The sequence below is a fragment of the Magallana gigas genome, chromosome 3 (assembly GCF_963853765.1).
Source record: "Magallana gigas chromosome 3, xbMagGiga1.1, whole genome shotgun sequence".
In the NCBI taxonomy this organism is placed as follows: Eukaryota; Metazoa; Mollusca; class Bivalvia; order Ostreida; family Ostreidae; genus Magallana; species Magallana gigas.
Window position 1 is genome coordinate 55425760 of NC_088855.1, and position 25142 is coordinate 55450901.

A 25142-nucleotide genomic window follows, 5' to 3' on the forward strand; every position below is an offset into this window, starting at 1 on the left:
CAGGAAGACGGAGGCCTCGCTCTCACATTTAATGTACAGTTCCACGTTTTTGATCTTGCCTGGCAAGCTGTCGCTCCATTCCCGGAATTTCAAGAAATCCCAGTTTTTGGTCACCGAGAAGGAACAGAAGAGGAAGCCTGTGATTGGAGTTTGACATGAGCGCTGGAAGACGTCGAACGTTCCGATACCTGCTGCTCCGATCAAACACAGCGAGAACGGCAGGAAACTTACCAACGACCGCGGCATGCTTAACAACTCTGCAGCTGTGCCAGGTGTGCTGCAAATTAAATTTCTGCGAACAACACTAATTAATTTACAGTTCTTTTACTGTAAGACAGGCAGTCTGATTCCGTCGCAGATTTTTCTGAGCTCTTATAAGTCTGCGGTCATTTCACGCCCCACTTGTTCGAGGTCTACCGCAATATAAATATTTTTTACACGTGATGACTTAATTTTCATTAAATTTTTATTAATTTATTATATAATTACACGACAAGTCGTTTGTTAAACTATTAGGAGGGCGTCTCACTCTCGTGACAGAGGATTTATAAACTAAGAACAAAGTTCTGGAACCAAACTATAAAAACAGAGCATGGAGAGAGAAGGGTGTAGTATATATTCATCAATTTCTGATACATATTTTGAAAATAAGAAGCCAGTAGTGTCTGTTATTTTTCTATATAATATAAACACAAATGGTTATAATCAAATATCAATTATCTTATGTGAATTGCGCTGTATATTATAATAAAACTCAAATATTAACATTTATATTTTAAGATTCAAGAGATATTATTCCTTTTCTCTCCGTACATCGTATTTTATAACAATACTGAACTTAATTTATATTGCATTGGTTTTAAATTAAATAAATGATATGCATTTGTCGGGTCTTCGTGACAACTGTTGACATTACTGTATATCTTTTTCGGGTGGGGTTTATTTTTTAATATTACGAACACAACTTCAAGAATTCGAAGAATGACTGAAACAGTTAATATCTCAAATCAAGATAATGCGTAAAAGTTTCAGATTCGTTTACCATAACAACACCGATGACAAATGACCTCGGTGTTCACGACATCAAAAACAGTCCCAGACATCACAGGAAAATAAAGTCAGGATGGGAAGAACCACTTAAAAAGTTTCCTAATTAGATTTATGTCAAGCGTTAATTAGGCATACAAATCGTTATGCGATAGAAATATACTGCAAGTAGCATTTACCGTGAAAAAAAAATATGCAAAATAGTTAATGAGTTATACAGCTCAGATGCGAATATATACGGTGGTTTTAAATAACTAAAATAAAATGCCATATGAAACAAGATTTATTATCTTTTTTTAAAAATATGATTTTTTGAATGAACTGAATGTTAAATTAAATATTATTCATTTTCTTGGTGAAAACAAGAAGCAAGAAATATATTTTCAATCATCGCGTATCAATGTATTAAAATTAAAAGTTAGTATATACGTTCCTGCGCACACACATCACTATTCGCATCGGGCTCGGGGTGTAGAAATGTCAATCAATGTAAACATTCTACCTACTAGAATTTCTAGATTCCTCAGTTGTCACTGATCTGTTGTCCAGTCCATTGTCATCAGTTGTCCAGTCAAAGCAGGAATAATATACCCGAATGGTAATTACGATAATTTAGAGTAATAATGAAAAGCATTCTGTTTTATGTTCATCGTATATCTCTTAGCTAAAATCACCAACTACACTCACGTGATAAAGTATCAGAGTATTGTACATGTGTCAGTAGCTGTGTAGTAAACTCGCAGATTAGAATAGGAAAAGACAGATGAGTTCGACTCAGGACGTCTGTGGCCCCGTGTAAAACTAAAATAATTATGTAGGAATAAAATTTCACAAAATGAGTGTTCAAAAAGTATGTATATATAAATGCAAATAAATGTAATTCTTTTCAAAATTTGACCAAAGGAAGCTAGATGATTTCAAATATTGATCATATTACATGCATATTTATTTGTTTTAATCTCAGTTATTCTCATACAATGAAATGTAATATGAAATAATTGGCATACTCTTAGTTTTCGTAAAGTTATTTGAATCAATAGTGATCTACAACTGATCAATAAACGGAGTCTGAAGGACAAAGCGTTTTCAAAGGTTGGGAACAACCACCGAAACAAGGTCTAATAGAACATTTGGGATGAAATATCCTATATAGACTTTATTAGTGTAACATGATCTGATATATCACGGTTAATAATATGTCATTGATAAGCCCGTCTATTCTTGGTCTTTATGAATAAATAGATAGTTCTTGCTTTAAACTAGCTTTAAAAGCTTGGATAAAGGAATAAAGCTGGCATGAATTCATAAAAGCATTTGGTCGCCATATTAGTTTCGATCACTCCTCTACTGCCACTGGGGTATATATATCGGTTGAGAAAGTTATGGTTGGTTGCTTCCCGATCGAGGCATTCAGGTTGCACGGACTTCTAAATGCACAAACTACACATTGTAGTAAAATGTTTGCAATAAAGAATAAAGGAAACAACAATCAATAGAATACAAAATATATTTATTTTTTGAAAGAATGTCCAAGGTACTAGTATCTATATTATTTTGCACAGATGGTGCTGCCTTACTTCACATGCACATCGAACACGTGTGTCGTTGATAAAAAGTGCATAACATTTGCATCTTTTTTAAAACTCCGGCGGCACTACTTACAACCCAAGAGCTAAATGATAGTCAATCAAAGAAAGTAAAATCGACTCATTTCCATCGGTTTCTACAAAAACTCTCTGTTTCTAAATCCATGTGATCATTGACATTGCTCGATCTGCCACCGTGTGTGTTGCGCATGTGCAATGTTATAACATCAACAGGAATACGGTCTACAATTATCGACAATTTTTGAAGTATATGTGCCTGGATTTCAGTCTGTATTGTTTCGTCGTTCATTGGATATTCCTTGCCAGTGCATTGGTTGTCATAAAATTTTTGTTCAAAATGCATTTCTACAAGTATTTTCGGGGCGCCTGTAAAGTGCGAAACGAAATCGAAACGAAAAGAAACGAAACGAAATCGAACGAAACGAAACCAATCGAAACGAAACGAAATCAAACGAAACGAAACCAAAAATCGAAACGAAACGAAACGGAATTTAAACAAAACTAATATCATTTTTGACTACATAAAAGTGAAAATAAATTCATTGAAATAAACTTTTGAACCATAAAATATAACTACCTGTATGTTTCAGATTGCCGCTGTAAATTTTTAAGCCGATTATCCGAAATTTGCAAAAATTATATAATTGTGTAAATAAGTGGTGTACATTCCTATACCTTTTAATGTTTCTAATTTGTTTCATTAAATGATATTCAGACGTTTAGAGAGAGAGAGAGAGACCTTAAAACTTATCAGCGACATCACATACAAAGTATATACGCAAGTTTGGGAGAGAGAGAAAGAAATAGAGAGGTAGAGATTTGATGATGATACTGAAGGGGACATTCTAACAACAATTTTCTTTCTATCGATTTGAAATATTGTAAAAATGAAACGATCGAATACAATGTGATGTATAGCATACTGGTTGGTTACCAGTTTCTAACATACGATAAGAAAGTATAGCATGAATTTGGACGTCGTAATATGACAAAATTAACGTGCAATATAAAGAGGTTTTTTACCTGTGTTTTACCTTAAATCAAACATGATCCCCTCTTTCAGCCCCCCCCCCTCTTTCACACGCACGCACAATGTATTTGAATCATTTTTACAATATTTTATATCGATATAAAAAAAATCATGTAGTTGGAATGTCTCCGTAAATACTGTAAACGCACTATATTTAGGGTGTACAATATTTAGCGGAATATAATTTTTCAACAAGTTAGCATGAATTTGGATTAGCGCATTTCTGAATTTACCTTTTTATCTACTTATATATTTTACATATGGCAATGTACTTGATTTTGCGGACGCCGTTTTCCGCCAAAAAACGCAAAATAGAATACATAGCCAAAGGGGTAAAGACAGTTTTTTAATACGTTTACAGTATAATCATCTTTATATTGCAAGTTAATTTTGTCAAATTACGACGTCCAAATTCATGCTATACATATTACAACATTTCTTATTATATGATAGAAACTGGTAACCAACCAGTATGCTCTACATCACATTGTATTCGATCGTTTCATTTTTACAATATTTCAATTAGATAGAAAGAAAATTGATGTTAGAATGTCCCCTTCAGTATCATCGTCATATCTCTACCTCTCTCTTTCTTTCTCTCTCTCCCAAAACTAGCGTATATACTTTGCTATGTGATGTCGCTAATAAGTTTTAAGGCATCTCTCTCTCTCTCTCTCTCTCTCTCTCTCTCTCTCTCTCTCTCTCTCTCTCAACGTCTGAATATCATTTAATGAAACAAATTAGAAACATTAAAAGGTATAGGAATGTACAGCACTTATTTACACAATTATATAATTTTTGCAAATTTCGGATAATCGGCTTAAAAATTTACAGCGGCAATCTGAAACATACACTCAGGTAGTTATATTTTATGGTTCAAAAATTTATTTCAATGAATTTATTTTCACTTTTATGTAGTCAAAAATGATATTAGTTTTGTTTAAATTCCGTTTCGTTTCGTTTCGATTTTTCGTTTCGTTTCGTTTGATTTCGTTTCGTTTCGATTGGTTTCGTTTCGTTTCGATTGGTTTCGTTTCGTTTCGTTCGATTTCGTTTCGTTTCGTTTCGTTTCGATTTCGTTTCGCACTTTACAAGCGCCCGTATTTTCGTCCAATGTAACGTGTTCAGGTGTATGAAATACCTGAATGCAGTGAAGCATGAATAGTGCTCTCAGCCTTATGGGGGGGGGGGGGGATGTAGCGATGAGCAGAACAAAAGAAATCGACAACTAATATGGCGGTAGTCAGAGATGAAATGGAAATAATGAGTATTTATGAATTCATGTCAGCTTTAAGCATTGAAAAAAATTATATTGAAGCAATGTAAACATTAAAAAAGGAAAAACAATTTGAAAATTTCCAACATGAGTTGTGACCATGTCTCTACTCTCTATAAGGCTACATATACATAGGCCAAGGTTATTTGCCTGGATAGTTCAGTGGTCGAGAGTATCTGATTTGTAATTCAGGGGTCCTGGGTTCAATTGCTGGTCTAATTCTTCCTCTCCTATAAGGATAAATATACAGTACATCTCCGGCCTTTTGATGTGACTATGGTAATTATGACTAAAAAATAAAAATGTTAGTTATTGTTTGAATTAGAATTTTTAAAGTGGTAAAAAGGGCCACCATATGCAGCAATTCTTACAATGATGAAGCTAACACTTCCATAAGCAATTTAAATATATGCGATAATTAATATTCAAACAACTTTATCTGTATTTCATTAAAACAAAAAGTATTTAAACTTTTTAAAAACATTTTTATAGATGACAGAACTGCAGCAGATAAACGAAGAATTGGATACCAAATTGATTTCGTTTTTTGAAACTTTGAGTTCGCTGTATCAGGAACAAGAAAAGCTCAATGACCAAATTAAAGATGGTTTCTGGAACATGTCACGGGCTCGATACAACATGGGGATCAAATTTGTGGGCATTGATCAGATTCATGAAGATGACATGTGTGCCCTCACAAAGGTGAAGGTCAGAGAGGATGAAACTGAGATGTTTGAGGGGTACAGTTCTCTCCATGCCCCAGAGGAAACTCAACCAGTGGAGACAGTTGGATTGAGGAAAAGAAATGTTGGACAATCCCAAGAAGTCTCCACACCTGTTGGTGATGATACAGCCAGCAAGACAAAGAAGCAACATGATCCAATCAGGTGGTTTGGTGTGCTGGTTCCTCCGAGTCTAAGACAATGCCAGAATCAGTTTAAGTCATCCGTAGAAACTACCATTGCAATAGCCAACCTAAAGCAAAAATTACTTGGGTTGAAATCTGAATACTTAGACTTGCAAAAAAGAAAGGCAGAGGTTGCTTCAAACGTATCAAAATGAGAGAGAGAGAGAGAGAGAGAGAGAGAGAGAGAGAGAGAGAGAGAGAGAGAGAGAGAGAGAGAGGAATTTTGAGTAATGATTTCATGAAATAGCTTAACTGTATTTACAATCATCAAAGTTCTTATGATTCAATTTCTTTTTGATGTTGTTGGGTAAAAAAGCAGAATCTGCAATTCAAATGATTGAAGACAATTTAATTAACTTTATAATTGAATATATCATGGAATAAATCAAATGCAGCTATTAAATTATTATCAGTCTATTTTGGTTTTATATGTTTAATAATTATGCATACCAATGTTTTCTCCCTTCATGTTATTGAACAAAGGTAAGCTTAATTATTACGTCTGAACTTATTTCCAATTTTTGATGCAGAAATAGCAGAACTATTAATTTGTGTCATTGTGCAAACTAAGACATATCTGCAGTGGCGAGCATTTCCTTAATAAAATTTTGTGAGTAATGGTGTTTATAAAAACCTGTCCGAGCTAGGAATTTAGAATTTGTCTTGTTCTACACGGAAGAAGTGTCTGGAACATAATTGCAGTATTATTATGTAATCAAGTTTTAATCAAGAACTTTGATACTGAGACCAAATACTGAGAAGAAAGGCGCCTTAGCTAATTTTCACGAAATAACAAGACAATAAAATATTTATTTATAAAATATTTTATGCTACAAATTTGCGTGAATTTTCAGTTTAATGACTTAAAAGTGTATTTAAAAGGTCGTGAAAAAGTCGGCCAAAAATGTTTAAAACACAATTATGTTTATTGCATGCATTTTTTAATTCATTGCTAAAAGAGGTACCAATATACACTTGTTGTCTCGCCTCCGTATTAAAAAGAGGACCCTAGCACCTCTGACCGTCCATATGTCTGTTAGTTACGTTACAGTATTGCAAGTATTTTTTTTTTATATGCGTGAAAATCACGAGACTTTGATGTTGGCTGCTTTAGGCCTGTGTAATGTGACACACTTGAGCTTCGCGAACATTTGAGTATATATACTTTTAAGAGACAATAAGAGTGCATGAATTGGACGCAGAAAGACAATAAGTAATATGCCAACGACGATGAAAAACTATTTTCTATGACAACGAATTTCAAAATAAATCCACAGCTATTTCACACACCTGAATGAGTGCAGGATGTACTGACAAATGATACATGCATCTTCCTGAAAACCATGTCTGTTTGACAGACGGAAGTTCCGTGTGTGTGGATGTCCTTTATTAATTACTTAAATAAGAACAATTAAAGCAATTAAAGCCACTTAATGGAAATGGATTACGTTATGATGTAGATTTTCCAAAAAGGGCCATTTTTCTTATTTGTATTCTTGGTTCCAATATTTATTATGAGTGTAAGAAAAGTTCAGTTCAGATTAAACCAAAATGCGTTTGTACAATAAAATAACAGAGAGAGAGAGAGAGAGAGAGAGAGTAAACAAATTTGATTCACGAAATAATAATGTAACTTTGTCAATAAAATAAATGAAACCTTTACAGTCCATTTGAAAATACAAAGTCAACAATCATAGCTTGTTTATTTTATCTAAATCACACAAAAACCCAATAAATAATAATAACGTTATTTTTCTTTACACCAATATTAGTTAAAAATAGAATATTCTAACAGGTGTGAATTGAACTATTTTCACTATATATTATGAATAAATTATTTAGAATTTTGTTAATCGAAAAACATACATTTCGGGGTAAGTTTTCGCATATAAATAGCTAGTTTTACGTCTAAACAACAACAACAAAAAATTAAATAAATAAATAAAATATCGTGCAGGCGGTTTTCTCTCACAGCGATGTTTTTAAAAAAAATACATTAAAAACTTCATTTTCGTGAACACTTTCCGAGACAAACCTCTAAACATTTACTTGAAGCTTACCTTTACAGACAATATTTATTGTATTAAAAAAACGCAATGCGTAATATGTGTATATATGTTATAATTGTACAGTACCGGTATTTAAAGTGAACAATAGGCAATTGGCCGGGTGTTTCGTTATTGATTTTGTATTACATATTTGTAATTTTTTATAACACGTGTCACTATTATAACTTATTTACTTACTTACATATGCTGTGTTTTAGCACATGGTGTCATCCATTACCATGGTGTCATCCATTACCATGGATTGATTATGGGATGACAACTGCTTTAGATTTTTTTTTCACAGGTTATAGAACTCATGCACGGATCTAGAGGGGGATTAGGGGGGTCCGGACACCCCTGTAAAATTCAAATTTCTTTAAATTACATAATGAAAACAAAATATGCCTCGCAAACTGAAATAACCGTCGGACCCCCCCCCCCCCCCCGCGGAAAAAATTTCTGGATACGCGCATGGAACTGTTTTCAAGCATGAACTCAAATAAATTATCGTGAAACAAAGTATATTTCTAAATATTTTAAATGACAGTGACCCGGTCGTCAACTAATTAAACAGATCAAATCCCCTGAAAACGTCGCAATTATTCCGACGTAAAATTAAAATCCATTTTCGGAAACGGCTAATGAAATTGAAACGACCATGGGGATATTTTTAAACAAAAAAAAAAGCATGCAGACCGTAAATCACTATATTACCACAAACTCAAATAGAAATTTGAAATTAAATTCCCGTCTTTAAACGCATTCTCTCTCTCTCTCTCTCTCTCTCTCTCTCTCTCTCTCTCTCTCTCACACACGTTTATGTAGAGCACATATATTTGTATGTATTCAATAATATTAGGCGTGAATATGCCCACCTTTCCTCTGGAGGCCCTGTTCATCTGTTGGTTATTTGGTGAGGGTTTTAGCAGTGCTTGGTTTAGTATTTAACGTTTATTCAAATACACACAATAACTAACGTTTACAATTATATCGATCTCAAATGTCTTATAACTACTTTTGATGGTTTAGTACTATGGGTCATATAGTATTTCGTTATAGCTACATGTACAATAACAGGATGGACTTCACGAACTCCATGCGTACAGACTGACTCTCAGCAACCTTGGACGATTCCTTCTACGTTTCAGAACATTTTATATTTTTCTTGTGTTTCCATATAACTGAAGAGAAAAAACGATAGAGATACCACTATAATTTTGGTGTTTCGGGCTAACAAGGTTTTAGTCATTGAAGAAAAAAGCGTAGTCGCATAGTGGACAGTGCGCACGCTTTTCATCGCTGCGACCCAAGTTCGATCCCTATGATCGACAGTGGTTGTATGTGATAGGGTATGGCGGTCGCCCGCTTGGACACATATGTTCTCTTAGGGTACTCCGGCTTCTTCCCACACCAATGACCCCCTCGCTCTAACATCCGTGCTAACGAGAGTTATTAAAATAAGTTGTAGAACTTGCTTATCAATTGTTGCAAAATAAATAAAGTTCAGTTTAGAGAAGAAAAAAAGCAATGCGCTTAATTTGGTCATGTATTTTTTTTCTACAATGCTTGTTACCTTTATAATAGAATGAAACAGCAAAGGATTAGTGTGTTATTGTTAAAATATTTATGCTTGCAAGTGTTTTCCCCATTATGCATAAGAAACGGTTTTGATTTCTATATGTAGCAGCAAGACAGGACAAATAGCCTGTCACACTAGTCAGCACATGGACGATGACATGGTTACCTCCTATACTTGTTTTACCTTCAGACTTTATGGGATTTGATAACAGGGCCAACCTTGAATGTTTATATATCTCCATAAATATAAAAATGACACATAATTTCGTAAGTATTTCTATTTCACAACTCAGCTTAATTAATTAAATAAGTATTCTGTTTCAAGTATATAAGAATACATGAATTGGATGGAACAGCAGACACAATGCCTATATATGTTCACTCTTTCTCTCGGCTTAATTTATATATCAACATTTTATTACCAAATTCAATGTATTTCTAAAACCATCATTCCATTTCCAGTTACGTTAATCTCTAAGGAAATGCTACATCAAGCCCTTTTTTTTTGAAGAAAAAAAATCTGACACTGATCCATTGTTTCTTTCTGAGTTTCATAAAAAGTCAAACAAATAATTTATGAGGTTTTAAGATGGGCTTTTATTTAAATTATGTAAGATACATATACAAAAGGAGAAAATGTAAAAATTGGGTTGTAATTCATGACCATCATAATACATCGAAATGTACATGTATTAAGATAAACATGTAGTTAACTTTTCACATAAAAATGTAAGATTTTAAAGATAAACATAGCAGTTAAAGAAAGTACAAAATGAATGTACTTTGAATGTGTAAGGAAATACAAGAAGTAATGATTTTTGAAAAATATGATATTTGTTATAACTTGTATGTACCCATCCAAACTTTGAGAATAATCATGGCTTAATCAAAAATCATTTTCATTCACTTAATTAAAATATTAAATATTATGATTTTTATGCCAAATTGCTTTACATGTATTTCAGTTCTTTTCAAATTGTATACATGCAAAAATTTCATTATCTCTAAATGCACCAATTCGAGTTGTAATGTAAGGTATACAGGATGCTATACCTTTTGTCCTTCTACACTTTGAGATCTTTTATATACAATGTATAAAATGTAAATGTACACCAAAGTCCATACATACCATTGTACATGACACAGTAAATCTCATTCTGAATATTGATGAAAAAAAATCCAATAAGACAGAAAGAAGCATACCATACATTGACCACCTAGAACAAATCTGATCCACACACACACACACACACACACACACACATACACACACACACACACACATGGAATGATTTCAACCTCTGAATCTCATTCTTATTCAAGAAATCAATTGGGAATCTAATTAATAACCATCATCAAGATGATAAAACTTTTCAACATCTGAACACGTTGCTTTGTTGTTCTCCATTTTTTGAATCTGTATTCCTGCACATCAGGAACTAGTCATTGCGTCTTTACTTCCATGCCCGACTGAGCGCTCGTCTGGCGGACAGTTTCTGAGTTGCTATGGTAACTACAAACATTCCTAGCAACACTGCTGATATAAAAAAATAATCAAAGTCTTCTTTCAAAACATCAAACATCTTTGATGGCTGCACTCTGGTGAAGTATAAATCTAAAAAACAAAAGAGAAAATATTACTGTAGCTTTGACCATGAACATTGTATTAGGTAATCCAATGTACTAAAGATTGAACTACAGTAAAATTAAGCAAACATTTGGCATGTACTACGTAATAATAATTATTACTGTAACAGTGAAAGTAAGGGGACATTTATAAGTATCAAAATTTGCCATGCTTTCTATCAATTTTCTGCAATTATATAAATATTGTGACACAAGTTGTGCATTAGAAAATCATAAAAACATTGTGACTTGAGTCGAGCCTGTAGACAGGTGGTGACTTACCCAGCCCATAAGAGAGGACCAGAGAGGTGGACTCGAGCCCCGCCGGTGAGGTGTGGATCCCCTGCACGTTGTACAGACTCTGGTTGTAGTTGATGATGGCCTCCGCATTCACGGGTAGCTCAGGGATGTAAGGTATTGTCCCCTCCTCCCTGTGCAATATTAAGAGGAGCAACTTATCAAACCAATCTATGTAATGGCTAATCAGCAATTAAAAATAGATCCATAGAGAAATATCCAGTTGAAAAGAATATAAGAACACACTTAAAACATTATGATTTTTGATTCTATACTTTATAGAGTGCTATCTTAATAATTTTGTTAATTAGAACATTTCATCTATTAAAAAACAGTTATAAATCAGATTCCTTTGAAAAATGTATCAAGGATATATACATGGATGTAATTTGGTTTCAAATCTCTAGCAGGGATGAGAAACACTAGAACTTGACCTAACAGTGATGACATGATCTTATCAGCTGACTTACATAGTCTCCTGGGTAGGAACAAGAGGTCGTCGGGGGTCAAGTAAGGCTTTAGGGAGAGCAAGCAAACCACCTAGCTTCAAAGCAACTGAAAGTATTAAAGTGAGTGTTGTTTACCATAACTAGCAATGGACTAGAATACAACACAGAACATCTACCTTTAGGCTATTATAAGTGACTGGTATACTTCTTTCAATATACATTATTGTTGTTAATAAACAGGTAAACAATTATAAATTCCACCTTTGATTACCTTGTACTTGATAATTTTATCATTATCTCCTGTATTTTTTGACTGGGTAACAAAAAATATGGCTTTATATTGCCTTATTATTTTTGTTTTACATTGTGATAGTAGTTACACGTACGTTTTAAGTTTATATCCCTACAATGGTTTTTATTACTAGTTTATTTAGTTCAGTTTTTTTCCTTAAGATCCTATCATAAGATAAGTTACTAGTTTACATCCTTACATATGATCTGTTTACGAGTTTACATCCTTACATGTGATCTGTTTACTAGATTACATCCTTACATATGATCTGTTTACTAGTTTACATCCTTACATGTGATCTGTTTACTAGTTTACATCCTTACATATGATCTGTTTACGAGTTTACATCCTTAAATATGATCTGTTTACTAGTTTACATCCTTACATATGATCTGTTTACTGGTTAACATCCTTAAATATGATCTGTGTACTAGATTACATCCTTACATATGATCTGTGTACGAGTTTACATCCTTACATATGATCTGTGTACTAGATTACATCCTTACATATGATCTGTTTACGAGTTTACATCCTTAAATATGATCTGTTTACTAGTTTACATCCTTACATATGATCTGTTTACTGGTGATGCCCTTCTCTGTGACTGTGGTTGCCATGGTAGAGATAAAGAGTGGCATTATGTAGGACTGGCGGAGGACCAGTGGTTGCCGTGGTGATGAGAAGGAAGAGAAGGCAGTAGAATTACTCTGCTCTTTTCCTTCATAAAGTTCTAAGACAGCCATCTCAAGGCGGCGTGACTTTTGATTGAAATAGTTATACTGAAAAAGATAAAAGAAAAGGAAATGAATGATCTAAGACAGCTTTTGGAGAAAAAGAATTATGTAAGTAATTAGGCAAATAAGATGTTTCTATGTCACAAAATTAATGCTATATTATACACAATGAGCATTAAAATTCAATAAAAAAAGAGCCATAGAGAACAGAGATGATTGCAATGCCTGAAGGACAGACAGAACAATGCCTGAGGTTGGAACTGTACTCACCACAACCCAGTTTTCTGAGTGAACGACGGTGATTGGACCTTTTGCTCTCTTGTGGCTGCAGTGGAACACCATGTGACCAGTCACACTGTCCAGCAGGTACAGGTTGATGGTGTTAAACACGCCACCTGTAGTAGAAACAAATTCTTTATAAATCTTGTTAAGTCAGACTGGTAACAAGCAATGAAATTACTAATTAGAAAAAATAGATCTTTGTTCTTATGAAAAAGATTCAAAACCAATTAACATTTACTTTTTAGAGCAAGTTCTTCTCTAAGTAAATAATAATAAGGAAGAATGAATTCAATCTAACCTCTTTGAGACTGCTCAATGAATTCTCCCTCTGTTACCACGACAACAAGATTAGGATTGAGGTATCTATACAGTACACTTCTGTCTCCTAAGACACGACCTTGAGAGTGAACTTGTTCTGCAACAAAATAGAAAGAAGATTCAAGATAATAGTAAACTTGAAAATATCTGCAACTTAATTAAATATCAACGGCAAGGGGAATTTATCAGAAAAAGTTGACATTCTGAATTCTTGTTCTGCAACAAAATAGAAAGAAGATTCAAGATAATAGTAAACTTGAAAATATCTGCAACTTAATTAAATATCAACGGCAAGGGGAATTTATCAGACAAAGTTGACTTTCTGAATTCTGCCCACCTAGCGGTCTCTTGCCCACAACCTGGGTAATGGTTTGCTGCTTCTTCTGAAGGTTCACTGTCCACACATTCTCCATCAAAAATTTCTGTAGAAGAAAGACGAAGGGTATTCTTTAATAGTAAATTTACTCCACCATACCTTTACTAATTGATTACAAATGTTGTGATTCCATATTTGGCTTTACTACCCACCCCCTGGTTTGGGACTGTCCTGTAGCCCTTAATAAAGCCAGTCTCTCTGTCTGCCACAAACATGTACTGTGACCCAAAGGTCTTCTTCAGAACTGACAAACATTTCCCAGGGAATACATGTATCTACAAACAAATGTCATCCCAACTTTACTCCAGATATCTGCATGATTTCACAAAAGCCTTATTACAATTCTATAAATTAGGAAGCAGTAAGTAAGTCATTGAAATATCATTTAAAAACATTCCCCTCAGTCTTAAGCCATTTGGTTAGAACTTTTTTAGCCTTCAAACAAAATTACAACAATATCATTTCAAACTTTGAAACATGGCAAATCTAATTAAATAACCATCATTTTTTTATCAGATTTAACTTGGATTTCAAAAACTTTAATATTGTCTTAATTTGCACCTATTTAGTGAGCGATCTAGATATTACTAAAACCGATTTGGTTTGACTTTACCAATCGCGTCGCGTTCAACTCTTTCAGCTACGTCATACATAAACAATACCCGCACCTTAACCACAATTTTTTTATTGGTGGATTCAGCTTACCGCTGATTGGCTGCTGGTTAACTAAGACTAAATTATGCATGGACAGAACAACAACATATCTGAGAATGAAAAATTCACATGGGTACTCGTGACTGTCGAAATTGGGCTATTTTTCGAAAGTGTACACTTGTGATAAAACAATACATACGGTACATAACATATATAGCTGTAGCTCTATGTATAAATTTTGGGTTAGAAAATATAAAGCTACAGTGCATACAATACTTACATGTACAAAAAAACTTTACGGCAATTTGCCGCATATAAACATAACGCTATTTTTGAAAAAAATAATAATTCTTCATTTAGTTTACTACTGTTAATAATTGTATTTTACTTGCCCCAAACTTTCTCCTATTAAACAACCTTCTTCCGTACTCGGAAGGCGGATCAAGAACTGTTATGTATGTAAACAAACCATTGTTCATGTATGGAGCTGGTGATCGGCGGTTCAGAGACAGGTAAAATAAAGAAATCTGCAGTAAATGGTTTGTGGATATTTTAGTATATATATATTACACCGAAAGTGATAGGGCAACAGAAGAGAAACGAATCGGACACTTGTCTAATTAAGACGCACATGTACAAGCCCCCTTGCACTCTCCACTTCCATCTCGTTCTTTCACACTATCGTTCAATTCTTTTATTGACTGTCGATTGCCGATCGAAAGGTGTAGAAATCGAGGAATTCATATCTATCACTTCGACTGGCAAGTTAGTAGGTAATACATGTGCATATTACACATTTACGGTATTTACATGAATTGAACGCTTAGCACATGCAACTTCTAAATATTATATTTTTTATAACGCCGTACTCTGGACCGTAGCTTGAGTTGAGGCTATGGTTTAACGCCCGTTTACAAAGAGAGAGAGAGAGAGAGAGAGAGAGAGAGAGAGAGAGAGAGTTTGAGTTTTGCACAGAATTTATTCATAGGGGATAGTCGATTTTGAATGAATAATATTGGGGGGAAATGAACTGTTCTGAGAAATCCTTCAGCTCTGGCATTGCATAAGCATGTACTGATAACTCCGCCTAACTGTTTTCACAACGGCGGCGTGTATAATTTATGCATGACGTAGCTGACAGAAATGATCGTGACGCTATAGGAAAAGTCAAACCAAATCGGTTTTGATAATAACACTGGAAGGTGTGGGTGGGTAGGGGCCTGACCTGATTGTCGGGGTCCATCAGAAGAATGCCCCTCAAGAAGTGGTCATCTAGTTCCCCCAGCATGCTGGTCTGGGTGATCCTGTAGTTCAATACCTGACCAGTGGGTGGCGTATCCACTGGCTCACCGCTGATTGGGTTAAACGAGAACAGGAAACCATTGCCTGTCCCCTGAGTGCAGAAAAATAAATAACTATAATAAGCCTCATATTCTCTACTCACTTCTATCCCACAAAAGACACTACCCGGTATATGTACATGTACATGTATTTCTATCACTATTACAATTTCTCTTTGCACCTGCTATTCTCTTAAACACTGAAACATAATAAGACGACCTTATACATGTATAACCTAATACACATATATACCTAAACAGAGGTACAGACATATACATGTATGTACCCAGTACATGTAACATAATAATAAAGTACTGTACATGGATTGATTACCAATGGACTAAGATAGAGGTATAAGACCCCGTCCTCCATCTCACCTTGTGTTTTCCTACCACAGTACACTGAGGGGGGTTGGGAAAGTGGGCCGTGGTTCTCTGTACAAACAACAACAGTTTCTGTTGATTGTTTCCATCAAAGGGGGCTAACTCTGGGAAAAAGTGCTCCCACTCAATGTGACCATTGGTGCTTCGAACACCGAACACCTGAAATATAAGAACATAACTGTATAACAGGCTGGAACAATTTATGGAAACTGATCTGTGTGCTGTGATGGTAATGTTGATAAACTTTATAAACCAACTGTACCTTCACAAGGCAAGTAACGCAGTTCATAGAGGTGATAAGAAATATATGGAATAAGGACGGCAAAGGAAATGTATAAGGTTTTCTCAACTATTTTACAGCAAATCAAAGCTGTTAGAATATAGAGAACTCCTATCTCTAAATTCAGATACACATGCCTACTCTGACATTGTTGAGGTTGAATTCACTTACTTTTCCTGCCCCTGTCACCAGCACTATCAGTTTGTTGAGGTTGAACTCGTCCCTGGTTAAATCCTCGTCGTCATCATCTGACCCACTTTCCGCCATGGCCTCAGTGTCATGGTGATGGTGTCTGTGACCTTGAAGTTTCTGAAGCTGTTGCTGTATGTAAGTCTGTAATAACATGAAACAGAATTTATAACATATTACTTGCATCTACCATCATGCTGTACTTGAAAAGTTGTACACGGTTTAGAAAACATTAAAAGCACTTCCAAAGGATTGGAATGTACCCTGGTTACTTTGATCTACATGTTCAACTTGACCAGAAATCACCTCACCTTAAGCTGGGAAATCTGTGTCTTAAATCTCTTCATAAACATGGTGGCAATATCATCTGTAACAGACAATTGTTCTCCAAAATAAAAGCAAGGATTATTTGACAGAGTAAAGTGGAATGAAATTGTTCTGTTGTCTAAGGAGGGTCAAACCTCTTCTCCTCACCAAGAACCATTGCTTGACAAAATGGCCTTCACCTTTGGTGACCTACCCTTGTGTGATCCGAATTCATCCTCGTACTTGGCCTGATTTTCGGACACAGGGAGATCGATCATTTCTACAGACAACACGTACGCCAGTGCTTCCTCTCGTCTCCATGCTATTTTTCCTGCAATTTGTTTAAATAGCAAATCGTATTAAAAAGTTGATTAATTGGTGAACGTATACTTATCATCATAAGGAAAGATTAAATACTGCAGTGTCTTGAATATGTTTCTAAGGATGAATTTTATTAAAACCCGACCATTATACATCACTGAATGTCATATTCATGACAAGATGTCTTTTGCCTTCAAAGACATAACCTGTGGTTATTTTCCAACAGCCCTTGCTTATTCAGACAAGATCAAAAAGAGCAGAAAGCTTTCAGATGTATGATAGTATACAGGTACAAAGAACCCGATGTCAAGTCTGTATCCCATGGACTAAATAGTGTTTCCACAAGATAAACCATGTTCTGCATTACTCGTAACAAGCCCAAGTTCCACAAGACATTTACAAGACAGAAGCATGACATGTATGACTGTGTAGGTCCCTATCTAACAGAAAAACAAGACTGAATATCCACCATGCAAAACAAAAACAAGTACTCCTACTTGGATGAAACAAAAAATGGAATCTAATAAAATTTCTTGAACAACACAAAACAGGAACCTTTTCAATGAATTGAAATTCTTCAGAAGACATACACAATAAGGACATATCACAGTACAAAATTAACACCTCTGATCCCAGCTACCCAATCCCATTCCTATACCAGGGTATACATGTACAGTAATAACACCTCTGATCCCAGCTACCCAATCCCATTCCTGTACCAATAATAACCACAGTACAGTTATAACTATAGGTACACTACAAAGAGGGAATTCATGCTCCAAAGCAGGACTGATAAACTCATGAGCTTGTCAAACCAGATAGTTTCATAATTTTTTTTTTATTAGAATCTGATTTCAGTCATTTTTCTATTATTAGAATATGATTTCAGTCATTTTTTTAATTATTAGAATCTGATTTCAGTCTTACAACTCCCAAGTTTACCACTCGTAGTTTGGCACCAGCATGAAGAGATGAAAATGAAATGAATCTACTGGCACTTTACAAAAATCATGCAAGATATCAAATCTGATTAAATACAAATAACATTTACCAGGGCTGCCATCTCGCTCTACAGAAAATAAAAAAGGTCATAAGGTATCTTTCATGAAAAAATAATGGAAATTCGGTTTTGAGATGTTTTGGGAACTAACTCCTCTAGTCATGGAAATTTGCATAGATGAAAAAACAGAAGCTATAGGTAGTCAGGTTTTAAATTTCAGTCCATAAATCTGCAGGAATGTGACTTTTGAATGGAAGATAGTATCTGACCTGCTTTAAGAACCATCTGCATGGAGTAGTCTTCCGAGAGTATGGCAAACCTACTGCCAAGACGCAGGTCTCTCTTCTTAAACATCAGAACCTCTATCTACAGGACACAGAATAACCCATGTATCAACACCACACAAATCATAAATGTTATCAACAGAAAAAATATCAGCTTACCCTTTAAGAATATTTATGATTGGACAATGAATGATGTTTTGATACTTACTCTCTGAGGAAAGCCATGTTGGAATATGTACATGTAGATCTGCTGCTTACCCTTTCAGGATAACTATGCTGGGGTAAGTAAGTGATGGTCTTTTACCGGTACTTACCCTTTGAGGATAGCAATGCTGTGGGTAAATAAGTGATGCTTACCCTCAAAGGATAGCCATCCTGGTAGGTAAAATTAAGTGATAGTATTTTACTTACCCTCTGAGGATAGTCAAGCTAGGGTAGGTAAGTGATGGTATTTTACTTACCCTTTGAGGGTAGCCATGCTGGGGTAAGTAAGTGGTGGTCTTTTACTTACCCTTTGAGGGTCGCCATGCTGGGTAAATTATTGATGGTATTTTACTTACCCTTTGAGGATAGCCATGCTGGGGTAGGTAAGTGATGGTTTGATAAAGATCTGCCATTTCACTTCCTGTTTCCATGTCATATACTTTCATTTTCAGCTCCTATACATGTTATGCAAGAAACTCCAAAATTAGAAGAGATACAAAGTAAACATCATCCAAATATATGAAATGAAAATTATATTGAACTGAAATCTCATATTTCATTTAACAAGGTTTTAAACAGAGTTGAATATAAACCTATCTATTCTAGTGTATCTTCAAAGATTACTTCTAGAATATTAGAAAACTACAAGTACATCATGTAATTGATAAAAGCAAACTCTGAATAAATGGTATGGTAGTCATGTACAAGCACACACCCCAGGTATTCTCTCCAGTGTGAACAGCATGGACTTGTCATCAAGGGACACAACTTGTGCTGCACAGATCTATTAAACAAAGAAAGAGAAGGAAATGTACTCCCTACAGATAATGGCACTATAATGTGGGGCTATCCTGAATCACATATACTGTTAAGTATTTCACATACACTGGGCAAGTCTTTCTTGAGTTTGACTCCATCTTTTGTAAGCTCTAGCAGAGCCATATGATTCTTTGCTGTCCGAAGGAAAATAAGGGGCTCCTCCATCTTCCTCAATGTTTCCATGCTAACTTCTTCTGATGGTTCCAAGCCTAAAATCTGCCAAGAAAAATAACTCACCAAATAAAAAAGGGATGTTTTGCCACTAACCATTTCCTTTTTGATTACATGCAGTAAAACAAGGTTAAAGAGAAAAGTTTAATAATGAATTCACATTAAGAGTGAAGTCTTTCATCATCTGTATCTTAAAAAGTATTATAGAATATACTGTATACAGGGTTATTTTCGCGCCCATGTTATTTTCACCCTTCTTCACTTGTAACTGTATTGCCTCATCTTAAATTCACCCAGACTCGCTTGTGTACCAAAGAATTAGCTTGAAACATTGGAATTTGCCCAGTCTTAAATTCGCCCCCTGACAAGGGCGAAAGGGGGGAAAATAAAATGGGGGCGAATATTTCCCTGTATACAGTTGACTTATCCAATATGTTCATATGGCATAATGAATCAGGCTTAGTGTTCATCTCTGGCGCTTTACAATGACCATGTTACACAATCTGTATAATGATGATGCTATCCAACAAGCTTTACCTGTAAGCTGGTGGACTTGAACACCTGACCGTCAGTGAGGGTCAGCGTCTGTACAGACTGGTCCTCACTCCTGTAGCAGATGAGGACACCGCCATTTGTCACCTCACATCTAACAATGAAAGCAAAATTACAGAAAGAGCTTCTCATTTATCAATATGCATCTAAACTGATTCAATAAAATACAACAATGTTTAACTGGTTATTTCAATGGGTTTAACTTTTTACATTTCCGTTCCAAAATACAGACATTTATTTTTAGCGTTTTGAATTAAGTTTATATGTAAACCAGCTTTTATGTGCTTGCGAGTAATTTTCGCAAGGTTTGTTATAGACTCGTCATGGCGAACCAGTCCTAAATATCTCTGATATATATTTTTTTCCACATAATCCGTGTCTTGATCATGAAAATTAGTTGCTGTATCAATGAATCTTCGATACTTCATGAATTAAAGTCTCCTTGAATAAAAGTCAGTTTACTGACAGTATATTACAAAGAGGAATAAACTTCAAACACGTATTCTAACAATTAAACTGTGGATGTTTATGATGTTACTGCAATATCTAGAAAAAAAAAATAGCAACCCATTGAAAAAATCACTCAAAGTATATACAGATTTTTTTTTTCCAAATGGAAATTTGTCCAATAAGATTATAAATGAAGCAGTCTTACTGCGTGCTTTCCGACAGCCAGGGTGCTTTCACTGATTCGGTCGACCTGACCACTCCCTCCATATCCACGGTTACCCAGGTAACTTGCTGTCCCAGGGATCGACCAATGACAAACAAGTTTGTTCCCGATGTGAAAAGGTGAGTGTAGACTACTTGGTTGCTACAATTGAATGTAAAGCTAAAAAAATGTTTTAAACCTGCATGTGTACATGTATATCCCTTACTGTATTGCACTTGTTCTTTCTGTTAAAATCACATTGTATGCAGATATTAATCTTGATTCATTACTAAGACCATTAATAAGAGTGGAATATGAATACCAGTAGAGTAAAAGTAAACTTATTTTAATCCTTCTTTAAGAAATAGTATAGAATGTGTACTAAACTATACTAGTGACTAGGTCTACTAGTGACTCAAACATCAGCTTCTCCTTTTAAATGATTAGGTTTAGTCAGATGTGTATATACTGTCGACTCCTAATTAAACGCAAAGAAGTAATATCTGCGAAAAATTGCAAGAAGCATCCCTCTTGGGTTTTATATTCTCGCGATTTGATACAAAATGGCAGAATTAAGTACTCACATGAAAATAAGGAATCTACAGTATTCTAAAGTAAGACATGTTTACCTTTGAGGGAGAGCGACGGACCATTTCTGTCTGCCTGACCGGGGGTCTAGACCATACACAGCATCCTGTATCATCACCGCCAGCAGATCCCGCCCACACTGAATAAGGTCCGCCCTGAAATAGTTACAGATATTTGGGACTTACAGTGAATACAACTGCTGTAACTTATACGTCTTTGCTAACAAAAGGTTTATGATCCACTCTGCTCCTTTACTACAGGAGGGGAGCAAAGATGCAATATAAAGAACTTTACATACTTGATTGATTTATCCCTTGCGAACTCTACTCTTTTGATACAACTTTCAATGCATCTAAAGTCATGGTAGAGTTCACAAATATAACCCTACACAAATATGATCAAGTTAGACCATTTAAATGGTGTTGTTCTATGTGAAAATGTGATTGCATATGAAATGATATTGTAACGTTTAGAAATGTGATAGTGTAGTTATACACTAATACAATGATACTAATGCACTTACACAACTGTATATAATATGATTGTTTATCTTGTCCACAGATTGTTAATGTTAAATGGCTGTATATCCTTAGCTGTGTATCAAGTGTTTGTACACTGTATATCATAAAGTTAAACACTGCGTGTCTTTACATAAAGATCTACCATCTACTAACATTGCATGTCTTTACATAAGACTAGGACTTACTGCATACATAAGGACTTACCATCCACTAACATTGCATATGTATACATAAGGACTTACCGTCCACTAGCATTGCATATGTATACATAAGGACTTACCATCCACTAACATTGCATATGTATACATAAGGACTTACCATCCACTAACATTGCATATGTATACATAAGGATTTACCATCCACTAACATTGCATATGTATACATAAGGACTTACCGTCCACTAACATTGCATGTCTTTACACTAGGATTTACCATACACTAACATTGCATGTCTTTACATAAGGACTTACCGTCCACTCTTGGATCCAGGGAGAGACACTTCCCAGTCAGCCAGTCCACTCCCAGCATTCCATTTCCTCACAAAACGGCCACCCCCCGTCAGCGTCACCAACACTTTGAAGGGACAACAAATCAAGAGTCAATAACTCATCAAGTATTGAAACTTTTAATTTACAGTACAATGAGGAAACTAATATAAGAAAAAATAAAATATAAAATACAGTTGAACTTCATTATCTCGAACACTGATATCTTGAATACAATGGATATGTCGAAGTTAATTGTAAGTCGCAACCACTTATTTTAAGTTGTTTACCCTCGATATCTTGAATACTATGATATTTTGAAGTTTTTAAACAGTCGCATCTAGTTCGAGATAACAAAGCAGGGTTTGACACTTAACTAAAAAACTTAATGTCAAACCCTGAACAAAGTTTCACTGTATTTAGAATTTTAAAAATATCTCCCTCTATTCTGTAAATTACCAAATTTAAAAAAAGTACAAAGATAAAATTAATTTACAGAGTTGGCCTGAAGCATGTTATAGTGTATATACAACTGGCCTTGTTGTTGTTTATTACTTACAGTTTCCTGAGTGGAGGGTTTTGTCAATCCGCCCTCGGGGTCCATCCTCAAGCACTTTTCTCCAAGCTTCAAATTATAAAAACACTTCAACTTATGTTTAACTGTGAATTTCTCAAAAGCATGAATGTAAATGAAAGAATATTGTTTGATTTTAAAAAGTTATAACTCTTTAGATTTCAATGAAATAATGCTTTGATTACATTTGCTTGTTCATATTAAATATATACATGACATGCTTATTCATATTAAATATATACATAACATTTTCAAAGTTTAACATAAATAATTAATCGCAGAATTAATCTACCAAGGGAGCCATTATGGGAGTGGACCGAAGCCAGCACATGCCTCTCTGATGACACCAGGACTCGTTTTCCAGCATTGAAAGACTGGTCCCAGAACATATCTGTAATCTTCCCAACATACTGTTGATGCCTGTCAAACACAAATTGCAAGTTATCATCTTTTTAAATTTAAAACTAGTCAGCAGTTTTAGAACAAAAGGTCCCATTTGGTGCCTGCTTAATTGAAGACCAGCTACAGGCAATTGAAGACCACCAAAAAATTGACATACCGGTATTATATTATTATACCGTATATAAATAAAATTTCAATGATATTTTTATTCAGCATATCTTAAATACAATATAATCACTAAAAGGTTACACATAAAAAAGTTTCATATTGTAATTTTGGTAATCAGATAGCATGTATATAAATAATACCAAGCGCAGCAAGAGGCGGGCAAAGCCCGCCTCGTGAATGAGGATTAATGATAACACGTATATATATTAAGAAAATCAGTGAAAATGAGAGTTGAATCAGGGGGACTATAGGCTAAAAAATTTTCTTCCAGCCCTGGGCGCCGCCATATTGGCCGCCATTTTGTTTTTAAAAAGTTAGTTCGGTCATTGATTGACAGGCACTTATTGATGTTTATTGCGCATACTTTCCAATGTTTTAATTTAATGTCATTTAAATTTTAAAATAATTCAAGTGAAAACCAGATAAGTTTCAGTATTGCTTCAATCAAGAAACATGACTAGTTCTATGTATGTCTTATCAAATTATCCAATGGAAAATAAAAACATAACATCAAGCAGAGACATAAATATGTTATTTATGTCTCTGCATCAAGGAACTGATCTTTTAGATCCTGAATAAAGAATTTAATTTTATCATCGGTAGTCGATATATGCATTAAATTGATAAACAAAATTGATGAACAATTTAAAAAAATAATATTTTTTCGGAATTACGTAACTCTTCGGCTATTTCCAAAGACAAAACTTGTACATTTAACGCATGAAATATGACGTCATAATGTAGACTGAGCACACAACGTTTAGTTTAACTTTTGCTTATGATCTGAGTAGGCGAATCCTACTGTTTGCGTTTCAAAAAAATCATTGTACAAAAATCAAACTGCATTGTGTTAAATCTGCGCTCGGTTCAATGGTCACACCGTTTACATGTTACTTTAACAGTTTCTAATTTCTCAATTTAGGCATATGTTCATATTGGTATAATAAACTGTTAAATACCAATATGGATATATGCCTAAATTTTTAGAAATGCATCCCCTTTTTGTTTTCTTAGTCATCATTAAGAAAATTCTATACCTCTTTTCCATGCATCAGATACATGGGGCTAACTTTTTAAAAAATAAGAGGTGGAAATGCTGGAAGATACAGATGCTGGAAGAGTTTTTTTCCTTGAAGGAAAATCAACATATAATGTGTAAGTTATCTGTGATCAATATCTATTCCAAAAGATGTGTAATCGGAATATTACCAGTCAAATTTCCCTATTTGATCCTCATACAGTGCTTGAGAAATCGGAAGGGTCTGCAAAACGCCCAGAAGCAACAGAATGTTCCCTGTCATCATGCTGCGTCCGAATTTCTTCATTAGTAAATATTCAACAAATGTCAAGCCCGATGCTAATCTTATCGATACTTAAA

General features: G+C 34.7%; 2 protein-coding genes across 3 annotated transcripts; one reads left to right on the forward strand and one right to left on the reverse strand.

Annotated features, from left to right (window-relative positions):
- Positions 1 to 1486: 1486 nt before the first annotated feature.
- Positions 1487 to 6284, forward strand: LOC105348838 (coiled-coil domain-containing protein 115). Its single transcript, XM_011455358.4, has 2 exons — positions 1487 to 1645; positions 5453 to 6284. Exons 1-2 carry the CDS (start codon positions 1643 to 1645, stop codon positions 6020 to 6022), a joined length of 573 nt encoding a protein of 190 aa, XP_011453660.3. The 5' UTR covers positions 1487 to 1642; the 3' UTR covers positions 6023 to 6284.
- A 3782-nt stretch (positions 6285 to 10066) lies between these two features.
- On the reverse strand, positions 10067 to 25123 carry LOC105348825 (ER membrane protein complex subunit 1). 2 transcript variants are annotated; one of them, XM_066080471.1, is made up of 25 exons: positions 24974 to 25123; positions 23487 to 23614; positions 23180 to 23245; positions 22606 to 22708; positions 21656 to 21769; positions 21030 to 21188; positions 20360 to 20468; positions 19718 to 19867; positions 19548 to 19616; positions 19189 to 19287; positions 18614 to 18710; positions 18396 to 18413; positions 17238 to 17354; positions 17029 to 17084; positions 16700 to 16861; positions 16243 to 16407; positions 15750 to 15917; positions 14023 to 14145; positions 13832 to 13916; positions 13475 to 13591; positions 13165 to 13289; positions 12729 to 12939; positions 11887 to 11971; positions 11402 to 11550; positions 10067 to 11108 (listed from the first exon to the last, which is right to left on the reverse strand). In XM_066080471.1, the coding sequence occupies exons 1-25, from the start codon at positions 25087 to 25089 to the stop codon at positions 10948 to 10950; spliced, it is 2952 nt and encodes a 983-aa protein (XP_065936543.1). In that variant the 5' UTR covers positions 25090 to 25123; the 3' UTR covers positions 10067 to 10947. The 2 variants fall into 2 exon arrangements, with proteins under 2 accessions (XP_065936543.1, XP_065936544.1); XM_066080472.1 differs by lacking the exon at positions 18396 to 18413.
- Positions 25124 to 25142: the final 19 nt, after the last annotated feature.

What these genes read in the sequence shown, in the direction of transcription:
- LOC105348825 (XM_066080471.1), bottom strand. Translation starts at nt 25,089, where the DNA reads ATGAAGAAATTCGGACGCAGCATGATGACAGGGAACATTCTGTTGCTT. An exon ending in CAAATAGGGAAATTTGACTG is followed by an intron (nt 23,615 to 24,973) that starts GTAATATTCCGA and finishes TGTGTTTGACAG; the next exon opens with GCATCAACAGTATGTTGGGA. An exon ending in TGGCTGTCGGAAAGCACGCA is followed by an intron (nt 20,469 to 21,029) that starts GTAAGACTGCTT and finishes TTTCATTGTTAG; the next exon opens with ATGTGAGGTGACAAATGGCG.